General features: G+C 47.6%; 1 protein-coding gene across 6 annotated transcripts in view; it reads left to right on the forward strand.

The window, feature by feature from the left end:
- The window catches only part of RFT1 (RFT1 glycolipid translocator homolog), a 59775-nt gene that overhangs the window by 30371 nt on the left and 14182 nt on the right, over positions 1-15222 (forward strand). For 4 of the 6 annotated variants that reach the window (XM_045192191.2, XM_045192189.2, XM_045192192.2 and 1 more), the window contains 3 exons: positions 1181-1286; positions 6562-6811; positions 7143-8334. In XM_045192191.2, coding sequence (XP_045048126.2) covers positions 1181-1286; positions 6562-6811; positions 7143-7310 — 524 coding nt within the window. In that variant the 3' untranslated portion in view covers positions 7311-8334. Of the gene's footprint in view, positions 1-1180; positions 1287-6561; positions 6812-7142 lie in introns of all 6 variants that reach the window. The other 2 variants (XM_045192190.2, XM_045192195.2) reach the window with 2 other exon arrangements.

Consider the following 15222-nt stretch of genomic DNA (forward strand, 5'->3'; position numbering starts at 1 on the left):
CATACAGTTTGATTTTCTGGCTGTTTTTTGTTTTTAAATTTGTTGTTGTCTTTCTTTTGGTTGTGTGAGGAGACACAGTGTATCTACCTATGCTTCCATCTTGGCTGACAGTCCCCTGTTCTGACTTCTGTCATCATAGATCAGTGTTGTTTTAAGAATTTTATATAAATGAAACATTACAACAGGGACATTTGTGTGTTTGGTTTCTTTTTAATTTTTTTCCTTTTCATTTATGTATTTACGTATGTATGTATGTATGTATGTATGTATTTATGTGGTTGGCTTCTTTCCCTCACTATAAAGTTTTTGAGATTCATCCATATTTTTACATGGTTCAGTAGTTTTGGGGTTTTTTTTTTCTCTTTGATATCTGAGTATTTCTTTGTATGGATGGCCCACAGATTGTTTATCCTTCTGTTGATGTCATTTGGGCTATTCTATGTAACATTGCTATGGACATTTATGCACAAGTGTTTTTGCAAACTCATGCTTTTATTTCTGTGCGCAGTATACCTGGGAGTGGGATTACTGGGTCACAGTTTGGGTATATGTTTATTACATTACTGATTTCTTGGCTGTCTCTTGGTAATGGCTCTCTTAAAAGAGGGATCAATCCATTTTGAAGGCTTCTGATCTTTTGTTAGCAGGTTTTTTCAAAGCTTGTTATTTAGCTATAGAACTATATTACTTTGTTATAGAAAAAAAATAACACTGAGGGCTCTGGTTCTCCCTGTAAATTTGTGGATGTTCTGTCTCCATAGCTTCCTGCTGCTGTTGAACTTGCACTTCTACTCAAGGTCTTTTCTTCAGGACTTTTTCAACCGAGGTTCTATTAACATGCAGGGCCACTTGTGTCCTTGAGTGCTCCACCTAGCAGCCTCTTCATGCTGATTTAAAAAGCTAGAAGATTTGCTTGCTGGCCAGATAAGCTTTAAGTGTTAAGCAAGACATCTGTACACTTATTCATACCTGTCCTTTTGTTTTTAGCTGTTTATTTTAGTCAGTGCCACGGAATGCTAGGAGTCCTTCCTGATAATTAAGGCCATAGGCTTAAGCATGCATTTGCCCATTGACGATACCAGCAGGGCTCATGACCCTGTTCTGACCACCCAGCCAAACTGAGGGTGGATGTGGGCCTCCCATTTGTGCTGTGGTATCTGAGTGTGTTGTTTCCTTATAGGTCCTGTTCTGCTGCGTTCCTATTGTCTCTATGTCCTCCTGCTTGCCGTCAATGGAGTAACTGAGTGCTTCACATTTGCTGCCATGAGCAAAGAGCAGGTCGACAGGTAGGTAACCTTAAAGACACATCTTTAATCATGGCCTTTATAGCCAAAATGAAGTAACTCACCAGTCTTCTTTCTTTTCATTCTGGACATGCATTCATAGAAGGCTCTTTTAGAAGTAGCACCTAGCCCATGAGTCCAGTGCCTTTCCCAGGCTCTCTACTGCACACGCACCATTTGTGGAGGAAGAAATCTGGGTCCTGAAGGGTTGTGTTACTCCAGGTTTGCAGAGACAGGCACGAGACAAGCTCCACTCCTCCACTTCCTTGCCCAGTGCTCCAGTGGGTTACCAAGGAGCGTCTCCAAAGAGTCCTGCCCCTGAGTATCTGATTCATAGATCTTTGAGAATCTCAGGGATCAGTGACATTTCTCCTCAGAGAAAAGCTCACGTACACATATATGTTTTACCATATTTTTTCCCCATCCGTTAACACCAGATCAGCACCTCTGCCCTGGAACTTGAAGCAATGGTTCTTAACCCTGGTTGTGAGTCAAAATCCTTCACAGGGCTTGTTAGAAATGCAGATTCCTGTCCACCTACTTCCACCACACCTACAGAATCACAGGCCCCTAACCACATGTGTGTGTTTTTAAAAGCTCCTCAGTGGTTCTGATGTGAACTGCTGATTAAGAATCTCACACACAGGATCGTTCATTTCTTGTGTCCAAATACCAAAAGTAGCAAGGCAATATCTTAAGATAACACTACACAATGAGGTTGAGGAGACGGATAAAAGTGTAGGGGAAGAAGAGAGAGTAGAAGGGATGGTTATAGGTAATAGGACGCATGGCCCTCATTATCCCTCTGCCCCCTGGGGCCTGGGTCCCTCGGGGTGTTCGTGCTGCCTCTGTACTGCCCTGAGTGCTGTGGAAAGTCCTCAGAGGCCTAGAGGTGGGGGTGGGAGGGAAAGGGTAGTTCAAAGAGTTGGGGAATACTTCCTCTCATTCACAGCAGCCTCTCCTCTTCCCATGTTGGACCGTCTCACAGAGAAGCTTGGTGCCTGTTTGCTACACCATAGTTTAGAACTAGAGTCCAGAAGAGCAGTCCCTGACCAGACTGGTCAGATTCCTGTAGGAAGTTCTAGCCCTTCCTAGACCAATGGAACTAGAACCGTAGGGGCTTGGGCCGAGGAATCTTTCATTACACATCTTCAGGAGATTTCTGATGATAGACAGGGCCTGAGGAACTGCTGGCCCAAACCAGCTTTCACAGTAAAAACTACACTGAGTGCTGTGACCCAACATATCTTTTTAGGTGGATATGACTGAAACTTTCTGCTTTCACAGAGTGGTAGGTATACCAAGTGTGTGCAGGACACACTGACGGTTTTCAATCCTGTTGTTTCATTTTTAAACTGCCATATCATGACCCACTCAGCTGATTTTCCAGCCTGCTTCTAGGTCACAACACATAGTTTTCAAATAGTGGTCTAAACATGATGTTGACTTCAGACAGTTAAATTTATAGCCATTAAACGGCTTTGAATCCTTCATTCCCCTCTCTTTTTTTTCATGGATAGAAAAGTCTATTTAAGTTTAATTTTGAAAATACTACATTTTTATTTGAAAGGTGCTTCTAATATGAAATAATTTTTAAATATTTATTTACTTTTAGAGAGAACGGAGGGAAGGGAGAAAGAGAGGGAAAGAAATAACAGTATGCAAGAGATATACCTATCGGTTGCCTCTCGCACGCCCCCACTTGGGACCTGGCCTGCAACCCAGGCATGTGTCCTGACTGGGAGCCGAACCAGCGACCTTTCAGTTCGCAGGCTGGTGCTCAGTCCACTGAGCCACACCAGCCAGCGCTGAAATAATTTTCAAATATAATTTAAAACATACTAAAAGAGGTACCGAGGCATAGTGGAAAGAGCTCTGGACTAGGAATCCATCTCTTTGAAGGGAATTTTGCTACAGTAGTTTTAGCATTAGCGTTGAGGGGAAGAATCAACATCATTCCTGCTTAAAATGTTAAAGAAAAATCTCCTACAACCAAATCATGAGGGAATACAGTCAGTGGCTTGTTGATGTCTTTCCTCTTATGATTCATTGAACCAGTGAAACAACTTTTAAGTTAGCTGTAATGGGATTTTAACAGTATATAAATATCTGGAAAATTATTTTTATGCTATTAGTAGTCAACATAGAGAAACGGGAGCAGAGTGCCTTCTAATGCAGTTCTCATCTGAAGTGGCTCACTTTCCTTAAGAGTAAAAGGTGGCTTTAGACATAGTCTTCAGATTTGTATTAAACACAGTAGGCCCTGGCCCTGGTCTGAATACACGGAGCACCTGGGCTCATCGCAGACACCTGGCATTTTTTTCATCTCTGGGAATTTAACCAGACACAGAGCTCTAGTAAGGGTTTTTGTAGTACAATAGAATTGGGCAGCTTAATTAAATGTTATGAGTGGTTTACATTGGATGTTTCAGATTCTGAATTGAAGAAAATATTGATAAAATTATGGGCTTTTAAAGATTTATGTATTTTTAGAGAGAGGGGAAGTAAGGAGAGAGAAGGAGAGGGAGGGAAACATCGATTGGTTGCCTCTTGCACACCCCCAACTGGGAACCTGGCCTGCAACCCAGTCATGTGCCCTGACCAGGAATCGAACCAGCAACCTTTCAGTTCGTAAGCTGGCACTCAATCTACTGAGCCACACCAGCCAGGGCCAAAACATGGGCTTTTACTTAACCAACTTCAGATTGATCAGTGTTTTTATAAATAAAAACAAGGCATTTCATTGGATGTTAATATTAGAGCATCCTTTGAATTGCCAGTTGCTTTTTTGTTAATAACCTCATAATGCATAGAATATGATTTACAAATTTTTCATTATGCCCTATTGAAGAATTTTTGTTCTGTTTTGTTAAGGATATCTCATTTTCTTTTGTTCATTTGACAAATGCTTTTTGAGCATCTACGCTCTAACAAATATTGTTTTAAGCTCCAGGAATACAGTAATGAATGAGAAGGATCAGATCCCTGTTCTCCCGGAGCAGACAGCGGGAGAGGCAGATAGCGAATAAGTAAAAAATAAGAAAAGATTGTGCTGTACAGGGAACTAAAACAGGGCTACACAGTGAGAGTGGGGACCTTTCTAGATTGGGAGGCCCATGCGAGGAGGTGGCATTTAAGCCGAGGCCTGGATAAACAAGAAGAGTCTGCCATGCAAAGAGGCACAGAGCCGTCCAGGCAGAGGGGACAGTGATGCAAAGACCCGAGACTGACAGCTCTGTGTCTGATTTGTTGGCCCTGAGTGCCCAGCACGGAGTGGGACTCCATAACTGTTGAATGGAGGATGTGTGCAGTCTTCTCACGGTGGCACATACACTGGCACCATCTTTTTCATGGCCGCAGAGGCTGCATTGCACGCTGGCTGCACCGTATGGCTGTGCCTTGATTTACTCAACCAGCTCCCACTGGGGGATGCTTTGGTTGCCGCTGCAGTCAACATCCTTGACCTCTATCTTTTGATAGCATGATTTTGAGCTCAGTGTCTTAGGGTCATGGAAAAGTAAGCATTCATAAATAATTTGCTGTTTATAAATTAGAATAGTCATTGTTGTCATTAATTTGGCATTGACTTAAAAAGTGGTATTTTAAATGCATCTTTAACATGTTCATTTTTTTCCTGGATTATACCCTTAAGACTATATATTTGTGAGTTCTAGGAAGTTCAACAGGTGCAGAGTCCTATTCTAGTGGAAAACAGTGGATCCCATCATTATCGGCTCCTCCCACACCAAAGCAGATGCAGTGCTGACTGCATCCCTGCTTGAATTAGTGATGGGTGCATTCATTGGGGTCATTTTACTTGGAGTTGGGTGAGGATGACTTTGAAAGTTTGTGACCCTGTGGCTCAAACTGTAAGGACTGGTGGTGTCATAGACCTTTCTAATATAATTTTTGGGGGAAAAATCCCAACAAGATTACACATTTCTGCTTCTTTTTGGAAAAGAGTTCAGAGTACTGGTCTATGATGGGTCCCACCTCAATGACTTGTTATGAAGTCGGCCACTCTGATCACTGCTAGTAATGGAGAAACTTCCCCTGTGAAGGTATGGGCTCATATACTTTCATTGCTCATTAAAAGAGAGTCTCTCTCAACTAAGAAACAGACCAATTCCTCTCTGGCCTGCAGCCCAGATGAAAGCGCACACCTCCCCTGCTGGAGTATAGTTGTGTGTGTGTGTGTGTATGTCATGAAGTATTCTTACCACCCATTCCGGTGAAGTATATCTGCATAGCACCTTGGGCTTAGTCAGCCTGAGGACCAGTACCTGAGTATCCGGTTGACACGGTGGCTTTCTTACCACCCCTCATGTGCAGAACCTGACCAGTGGCCTCTGAGGTTTCATAACCAGCAGAGGGCACCTGAGGGGTTTGGTTCCCTCAACTGGATACTTAGAATGCTTGCCGTGCACTAGGTGGAAACCAGATGCTGTACCACAAGCGTTTTGGAGGATTATGGCAGCTCTTTTACCTTTGCTGAGACTGAGTTTCCCTTGCCTAGAACTGAAGATAACTAAATGACGTGCTGCTTTGAGATAAGAGAAGCGAAAGGAGCATTGCAATCCACCCAGTCATAGACTCCAAAGAGCTCTAGAGATAGAGAGAGAAGGAAGGATGCGTCAAAGTCTGGGGAACCTTGAAGATAACCCAGGCCTCACTCCCTGTTTACATTTCTTTTTGGAGGCTGGTCATTTGCTTTGAGTGATGTCCACTGGCCAAGGTTACAGAGCTTCTGCATTTCCCAAAAGGAACGGTGTGCAGTGCTAAAGTTTAGGGGCCAAGGGTCAGGTTGGAGTGTTGGCTCACTCCCTAGGCAGATTACTCAGACTGTGTGCCTGGCTTCCTTGTCTGCAGAATGAACCTGAACTCCAGCGGGCAAAGGCCCTGTGTGTTCATTCACAGCACCCTCACAGTGCCCGCCAGAGTTAGCATCTGTATATAATTGTTACCTGTGTCATGTTCTTGTGCCTCACATTAAAGACTTGGGCTGAATAGGATTTTTATGGAGTTTTTTTTAATCACAAAGTGCCACTTAAACTAACCATATCTTGAATTGCTCATTTTCTTACTCTTCCATTCAGGGGTGAGGAGGACAATAACATTTCCTTGTTATCTATATAGCATTTAATGTTACAAAACCCAGCTGGATTGTGGGAACTCAGGTGCTTTCTGTGATTTCGAGTTCATGGCCACTTTTTTTGCAGGATTTCTGTCTTAGGACAAGTTGCCCACTGCCCTGCTTTGCTTGTTTTCCTCTCCCCAGGCACAATTTCACAATGTTGGCCCTGTCATTTTCATTCCTGGTGTTATCCTATCTCCTGACCCATTGGTGTGGCAGTGTGGGCTTCATCTTGGCCAACTGCTTTAACATGGGCATTCGGATCACACAGAGCCTTTGCTTCATCCACCGCTACTACCGTGAAAGCCCGTACAGGCCCCTGGCCGGCCTGCAGCTGTCCCCGGTCCTCCTGGGGGCATTTGCCCTCAGTGGTGGGATTACTGGTGTTTCAGAGGTGAGAGTCCCTGCAGCCTTCACATTACATGCTTTGGTAACCTGTCCACTGTTCCTCACTCTAGGCTTCCCCTTCCCGCTCTGTCTGAAGCAGCTGGACAAGTATCTGGCACCTCTTATCCCTTCCCCTAAGTCTCTAAGACATCATCTTATGATAGCTGTTACCAAACCATGTCACCACTGGGGACAGATTAGACCCTCAGTACATAGTTGTCGTACCTTTTATCTGACTCAAAGGTGGGAAAACAGGGCCTCCGCCTTCCCTGCCTTGCCCCAGAGGGAGGAGGTGCAGATGGCGGGGCCAGGGCAGTGACAGTGGTTTCTTTCCGCAGGTGTTCCTCTGCTGTGAGCGGGGCTGGCTGGCCAGGCTGGCACACGCGGCTGTGGGGGCCTTCTGTTTGGGAGTGACTCTCGGGACAGTGTTCCTCACGGAGACCAAGCTAATCCACTTTCTTAGGACTCAGTTAGGCGTGTCTAGACTTACTGGCAAAATGACATGACCTCGGGGATTCACTGACGCCTGTGCACCTGGACTAGCCATGGGCAGAACACATTGCCAGGGCAGAAGAGCCCTGCAGAGGGGTCTGCAGTGGGCCTGGCAGGTGGGACGTTGGAGAGAACTAACAGGCCAAACACTTGCTGTCTATTTACGTCTCTGTCAGGAAGGGGGAGTTCCATCTTTAAGGGAAGACCAAAAGCTCTTTTAAAATAGATAGTTATTTTTTTCCCACTGTTTTGTTCTAATTAGTATTTTCCCTTTTGATTAATATAGTAATGCCTTGGGTGTGATTGACCTCAGGAGCTATATACTCCAACAAACTGTACCTTGGGTGTTAATAGTTAATCATCTGGTGCAAAGGAAGAGATGCAGCCATTTTCCCCTTCAGAGGAATATTTGACTGACACCATGAGAGAAGGAGGGAAAGCTGATGTTAGGCACCAAACAAGAACGAAGGTGACCCTGGAGTTGTGGCTTTTCCCATGTCAGCCCTGCGGTCTGGGTTTTTAGAGAAAGAAAACATTACTCAATAGAAACCCAAGAAATGAAAACACGAAGTCTTTCAGATCACGTTTCCCCAAGTTAATGAAGCTGAGTCGCATGTCATCTTCACTGCTGTGTCCCCTGGACTGGCACATGCCTTCCCAGAGCAGGTGCAGGCTGGCTCAAGACCCCTGGCCTGACCGCCGGAAAGAGGGAGTTTGTAAGGAAACCGTGAGCCATGTGAGCTACCTTGTCCGCTGAAGGAAGTGTTGCTTTGCAGCGGGCGAGACTGCCCATGCGGACGTGGCGCAGATGCCAACTAAAGTTGAATAGATGCATCTTTTTTCCTTCAGAATAAAGTAGAGTAAATTCTAGTATATGGCGAGTATCACAAGGCCCTCCCACTGACCCATTATTTCCAGCACTGGTCAGTTCACCTGAATTCCAGCCCCAGGACAAGAGTGGCAGGCTGTGGGTCTGGTCCTCCAGGACACAATGGGAGTCCAGGCTTACAGCTCACCTCTGCACCCTGTACCCAACAGGTAAGATCGCCAAGCTTTGTTCCAAGGCAGCAAAGCATTTTTCTTTCATTAATGTAGTAATTTTTTTTGCATGTGATTGACCTTTGGAGCTACGTGCACAAACTGTATCCTGAATGGTAATAGTAATCATCCAGTCCTGACATCCCCATGTGTCCTATGTTTACACTCAGGGAGAGGCTGTTCGCCTGGGCCAGTCAGGGTGACTTGTATCAGACAGTGCTTTGGCCAAAATGCACGCGCTTAGATCCACTCTCCCCGAGCCAGAGCCGAGGGGCCAAGGATCAAGACCCAGCAGCACACCAAGATTAGGGCCCAGTCACCTGCACACTGGTTTACCTATGCAAAGGGAGAATGCTTTGACTAATTGGGGCGGAGGGCGGGGGGAGTAGCTAGATGCAAGCTGTCACTGAGCAATCAGAGGCCCTCTAAAAGCATGGCCTTGGTCATGCTTTTGTAAGGCAGGGTCGGGCTAGCTCAGAAGAGCTGGTTGTCCCAAGGGGTAGGATAGGTGGTGCACAGAGAAGGCAGCCCTCTCTCCTGTGTAGCTTTTTTTTGTCTCTTGAGCGTGTAGAGATGGGTCTTTAGGCTTTAAGAGTTCCTTCTGTGCTGCCACTGGCCCCCCAATGCCATCCTCTGGGACCTTGTCACTTGCCCGAAGCTCACTTGACTCCAGACCTAAAGTATGGTCCCTGAATTACCTGCCTCAGAATCCCCTGGACTGCAATATAAAGGAAGGTTCCCAGGACCTACTCTGGACCTTTGGAATCTGTGTCTCTGGGGGCAGGGTTCTGGGATCAGCTTTTTTGGCAAACCAAGGTTGGCATGCCCATGTCCTCATCAGCCGTGCACCTATTCACGGTGTCCGTTCTCTGCCCCAGGAAGAGAGCTGCTGTTGCCTGGGCAGCGTTCCTGACTTGCTCGTCAGCCACAGAACCAGCAAGGTTTCTGCTCTGCCCTCCAGCGTGGCAACTTGTGCTTGCTCTCTCATTGCTCATCCCCATGTAGTCTGCCTTCGCCCAGAAAGCACCCAGAAAGGATTTTTGGAGGGAATCACATTTTGGCTTCTGAGTGCCACTTAAATTATAGTGAGGTTACTTCTCCATGGAAACAAGTCGCTAAAGCATATCCCTTTATGAAATGAAGAAGTCTTTGGTGGTGAAAATAACAGTATTTTTTCCTGTGCTGCTTTAGCCACACAGATTTGCCTGTCAGACCCCTCCGGAAGGGGATGCTATGCTGCTGAGCCGCTACGCACTTACTCAGCTGCGACTTGGCTCCGAGGAGCTGTGTCTCTGCCCCACCCCCTGCCACTCCCAGCCTCACTCTAGCAGAACACTTTGTCCTGCCTTTTCTCTTGCCTTGAGTAGTCATGTTGCTAAGTACACGACAATCCCTGATTTTAAAATCAGTAAATTATTTTCTTTATATCTTCAGCTCTTTCATACCCCTCCTTTTCCCAAAAAGGAAAACATTTTTTCTTACATTTCAAAAGGAAGGTAGGTGAGTAGCTCTGAGTACGTGAGCCATTGCTGTTTCTCGCCAGAGCGCTTGTCCCGCACCGGCAGAGGGGTGGTGTCCTGGCCTCTGTGGCAGAACATCCGTGGCTGGGACCTAGAGGCCTGGTGGCGCACTCACTGCTCTCCCCTTCCTGCTGGAAGCAGGGGTCCCCCGTTGTTTGTTGCCCTTTTCTCTCCTTCTCTGTCTGCCGGCCCTTGTCTCGGTCATGTTTTTAAGTGAAGCAGCCTTTCTTTGGTGGCTCAGGACTGACCCTGCCTTACAAAAGCACGGCCAAGTGTGTGATTTCAGGCAGTGTGATTTTTAGGGAACCCAGGGTATCCCCACGCCCTTATATCTTTCTTAATCAGCGTTTGAATTTTCTTTCACTGAGACCAAAGGTTGTTATTCCATAATTAGAGAGGAGACTAGAAATTCCATTCCCCTAGAGAAGGACTCAGAGACTCTTTCACACTGAGAGGTAAAATAATCCCTGCAGGGACTCTTTCCTAAGCAGCTTTGGATGTTGAGGAAACAGGAGCTAAGAGCATCCAGGACCTGAAGGAGAAGGGGCTCAGGTGAGATGCTGCGCAGGCCCCAGAAGGTAGGAGCTCGGAGTGCTGCTGTGAGGCCTCTGGGATGCATAGAAGTCAGTTACAGGGGGGAAACCAGGGAGGACGTGATCCCTGGCTACTCTGTGATGAGCCACGACTGAAAATGGGGCAGGCCTGGGTGGGGACAAGAGAAGGGGAAGAAGCTGAGGAACCCTTTCCCATACCTACACACCCCTGCTCCTAGGGGAGGCCAGGCCAGAGGCGGAGGGGTGAGCCTTTGGCATTGGTGGCAGAGTGAGAACTCACTGGGAGCTCAGTGTAGAGAACGCTTGGGAGCAGACCCATGGGCTCAGGACGCTACTTGCTCCAGGTTCTCAGTGGCTCTGGGAGGGTTGCGGAAGGCTGGAAGCTTGTGGAACCTGTCAGAAAAGACCAGATTTATAAAGAAGGTAAGCTGAGGCATAATCTCCAGGGGTCCCCTAGAAATGTCTTGAAAAGAGTAAACACAGAGAACTGGAAAGAACAACCAAACAAGAATTCTACTCTGAAACATAACTTTATTTGCTTACTATTCCATGAGTCTCCAGGAAGGAACTGAGACTCAGGGATTTAATTTGGAAATGAGACTCCTGAACCAACCAGGTGTAGATGAAAAATCATTTGTTTTACTATTACTTACTGTACCTGGGAGGATTAGTCCTTAATGCTATAAATATTTCATTTGCTAATTAACTTTTAAGAGTAGCAGAAAAGATGTTTTATTTGAAGAACTTGGGAAGACTCATTGATCTGAATCATCAATCTGACCCCAATTACTGTAGTATAATGTCTCATTATTTAGTGTCATTCATTTTTAACCAGAACTGCTAGGTATATCAAACCGAAAATGGAAAAATGGGCTTCTAATGTAATTCAGCCTCCTTTAGGGACCTAGTGAAGGAAGTCTTATAAAACTTCTTTGTTATCCTCCAGGAGAGTTAGCAGAAGGTGCTGGGTGCCCTGTCCCAAAGTGCAGTCCATTCTTCACCTGTAATCTCTCCATCCTTCCTGGGCAGTGTGGCTTAAGTTGGAAGTGGTAGAGGTGAGAAGGAGGGCGTTAGGTCTTTCCCTTCATAAAATAGGTCCTCGGCAGAGTGAGTGCACCCAGAGCTCCGACCCGGCCTCCGCAGGCTCCCGCACCTCACTCCTGGAGCCGCTGGCTGTGTCGAGCCTATTACGGCACACTGACTACACATAGACATAATGGGTATTTAAATGCATGAGAGGTGTGATTGGCTGATTGGCACAGTGTTATGTTCTATAGACATTTCAATATCAGTTTTGAAGCTTTGTGTGTATTTTGCAGCCAGTAAACTTTATTTCCATCTTAGTCATTTCTGGAGGTTCCTGAAGAGTTGAAGGGCTCTGATTGCTGTACCTGTGAGGCCGAATGAGCAAAGGGCCCTGGGAGCCTGGAAAAGAGGGTGGGGCAGTGAGAAGAAGAGTTCTCGGAACCCGATGCTGCTCTCAGCATAGAGGCCCAGCTTCATCTGTTGACGAGACATTCTTTCTTCACCACCTTTTATCTTCAGCCCCCAATCTCTCCTCTCAGCTTTAAGCTCTGTTCAGGGCCCCTAAAGGAGAACTGGCCCGATCATCTTTATAGAGCAGCGACTGTGGGTCATGGGTCAAAAGTGAGCCAGGGGATGTCTGCCTGTGGGTCAGGCGAGCCCGCTGGTTCAGCCAGCTCTCTCAGGGTAGGGTCTGGGCAGGGTGCCTGGTGCATCCAGGATGGGCCCTTCGGCCTTAGCTGAGCTGCAGGAGGGCCCATAAGATAACTGCTGACTTGTGAAAGAATCTTTGAGACCACCATTTATATGTCTCCTTTCCTCTCTCCCTCCAATAAATGTGTCCCAAAGTTATGACCCCGTTGACTCTGCCGTCACAGTGTTGCCTTGGCCTGACACATGCAGTCGGCAGAAGCCACCTCAGTTCACAGTGCTTGTGGAAAGTGACCCCCGAAATGACAAGTCTTGGTCCTTTAGTCTCATCTGCACCACCCTGTCACAAATTGAATTCTTGGAACGGGGCTGTGATGCCGTCTACCCAGTCAGTGAGCAGTGACTAATTAAGACACGACTGCATTAGTCACGTTGGAGGTGACAACTGCGCAGCATGTTTCTGGTTCGTGTCTGGGAGATCCTGGCTTAGTTTTCAATTATGTGGAACTAATGGCGTGTGGCTCCCGTGCAGCCATGTCGAGTGAGAGAGAAGGGGGACTTCTGAAATGAAGACAGATTCACTGTGGGCAGCCTTGATTTTGTTCCCAGCTCACCTACTCCTCACTCTTGCTGAATCGCTAAGGATGACGCCAGGGCCAATGGCGTAAGGGGGTCCCAGAGGCCCTCTTTCAGCAGGCCTTCCGGTTTGCACCACTGTGCCCAGGGGAACGATGAGAAGTCCGAGAGGGAGCGGGGTGACAGGGGAGCCTCAGTCCTTTCAGTGGGTGCGTGTTGGGAACCCCAGTGCTGATTAAGTCTAGCCTTGGAGCGCAGTCCCGTTGGTCCTGCAGGGGAACCAGAGAGACCAGGAGTCAAAACAGGGTAGCCATGAGGAGAACCGTGTTTCCCTCCACAGGCAGTCCCAACCAAACTAGGGAATGTTGCTAAAACAGCTTTGCCTCTCGTTCCCCCTAGGACAGTAACACTTGTGGCTTGTGAGATCCCTAAGTGGCATCTCTCCAACGACAAGACAGTGTTCTCGCAGGTGTGCAGATGTCGACCGTGGGGGGCGGTGGAAGGGACAGAGGTACTTGCACTTTTTCTTTTGTAACCATGAGTGAAGTCATGTGGAGCCCAGGCTCCCCAGTGGGGCTGATGGCATGACGCCCAGACTCAGGGGCGACTTGTCCTCCCTCTCTCGGCGTGCCTGCAGCAAACGTGTGAACGCAGGGCCGGGAGCCAGGCTCTGGGTGGAAGGACCCCACGGGTTCCTGCTTGTGGCGTTGCTTTCATCTGCTCCGTCACTGGGAAATCCACCCGCACCCCTGCCTGCCTTCTGAAGCACACGAGCGGGGCTTCATTTTCTAGATGGCCGGTGGTGCTGCGCACGTGCCGTTGGTTACACCCCCGCCTGCTGCCCCTCTCTGACTCGCTGGGTGACCGGGAGCAAGTCTCCCCCACTGCACCAATTGTGGAGCACCGAGCACGGGCCAGGTACTGCGTAATGGCACACTCGGCACATGTTAGTTGTTAAGTCTTCACAGCAGCCCCTTCTATTGTCCACATGTTACAGGTGAGGAAACTGAGGCACAGAGCAACGGTTTGATTTGCCCCAGGCCACCCAGCTGGGAAGAAAGTGGCCTAATGAGTGGCCCCTAGGTTGGCCTGATTGCCACCTCCTTACTCTGGGCCCCTTCCTCCCTGATTCAAAAGGAGGCTGGACTCCGTTGGTGGTGGTAACACTGCAGAGCCGGAGAGGGCGGAGGGCCCCCACTCCCACTCCAACTGGAGCAGCGCCGTCTCCATGTTTTGAAATTCGGTGGTTAGTTGAAGAGTTTGCTCAAAAGAAGGGTTCTTTTTGTTAAGAAAAATAAGTTTGAAATTACAGTATTTGACTTTTAAACCTCTCCCCTGACTTTCCATAACTCACTTTCTCCTACATTCCTCCTCTGCCTCAATCTTCATCCCATCTTAAAGAATTTAAGATAATTGTTTTAAACAGGCATTACCATTAGTAAGAATATATATTTGGGATAAATAAATCTGGCCAAAAAATTATGTTGCATCACAAAGAAGAGGATCTCTGTACTACACAACTCCCATCTATTGGTGTTCTTGACCCCAGGTGACACCACCAAGGAGTGGGAAAGCAGCTGACTTGGGGCCTTAGACCACTTCCTCACTTTGTAACCAGGGGCAGGAGATCTGTCTCTAGCCCACCTCGCACGGTCCAGGGATGATGCAAGGAGTGCAGGGGTAGGACAGGCAAATTTGGCTCTGAATACATTGGAAGATGCAACCCAAAGCAATGCTCCCTAAACATCCTGTTTGGCGCCTCCCTGCTCAACTTCTCTTGCTCCCCACCCTTCCATCAGCCCTCCCCTCACATTCTCCACCCCCAGCCCAGGCTCTGCTCCCCCCACACCCACACTATTGACCCAACTCAAAGACCTGCTGTGGCTGAGCTAGCAAAGGAGAGAAGCGAGGGCATTACGGATACTCGTGATTTAACCACTTTTCCTTTGGCCCTGTCACCCGCAGAAAGCACTTAATACAGAACAGGTGGCATTGGCAAACACGGGACCTCATCCCTTCTCCCATCCCTTCTCCGCTTCTGCCTGGGCTTGTTCCCAGGGTGCTCCCATGAGCCCCAGCGCCCCCTGCTCTTTGCCTACACAAGGCTGTCTGTGTTACTGACCTCCCAGGCTGCTCTGTCTCCATTCTACTCCTGTCCCTCCTTCCAATAGCCCTGTCTGCCTTCTCCCTGGAGAATTAGGAAGGCAGGTTACGGTAGTTCCAGAAGGGGCTTGGAGGCAGAAGACAGACCCAGCCCCACTTCATGTTGTGTGAACTTGAGCAAAGTAGTTAATCCCTTTGAGACTCAGTTTACTCATCTAAAAATGGGAATAAGATCACTTGCCTTATAGGTTGTGGCAAGGAATAAATGAGGAGATGTAGGTGAAGCATTGAGCAGGGGGTGCCCCACGTCAGCCCAGTGTTTGCTCTTGAGTAGAATTATAAATCTGCCGGAGTTAGGAACATTTGCTTTGCCCCTACCTGCTCCCTCCTCCCCACCTAACCTCAGTCCACAGAAGCTGGTTAAGTCTTTTCTTCCTTCTGTAGAAACTTTTCCCCTTTCC

This window comes from Desmodus rotundus, chromosome 8 (assembly GCF_022682495.2).
Source record: "Desmodus rotundus isolate HL8 chromosome 8, HLdesRot8A.1, whole genome shotgun sequence".
NCBI lineage: Eukaryota > Metazoa > Chordata > Mammalia > Chiroptera > Phyllostomidae > Desmodus > Desmodus rotundus.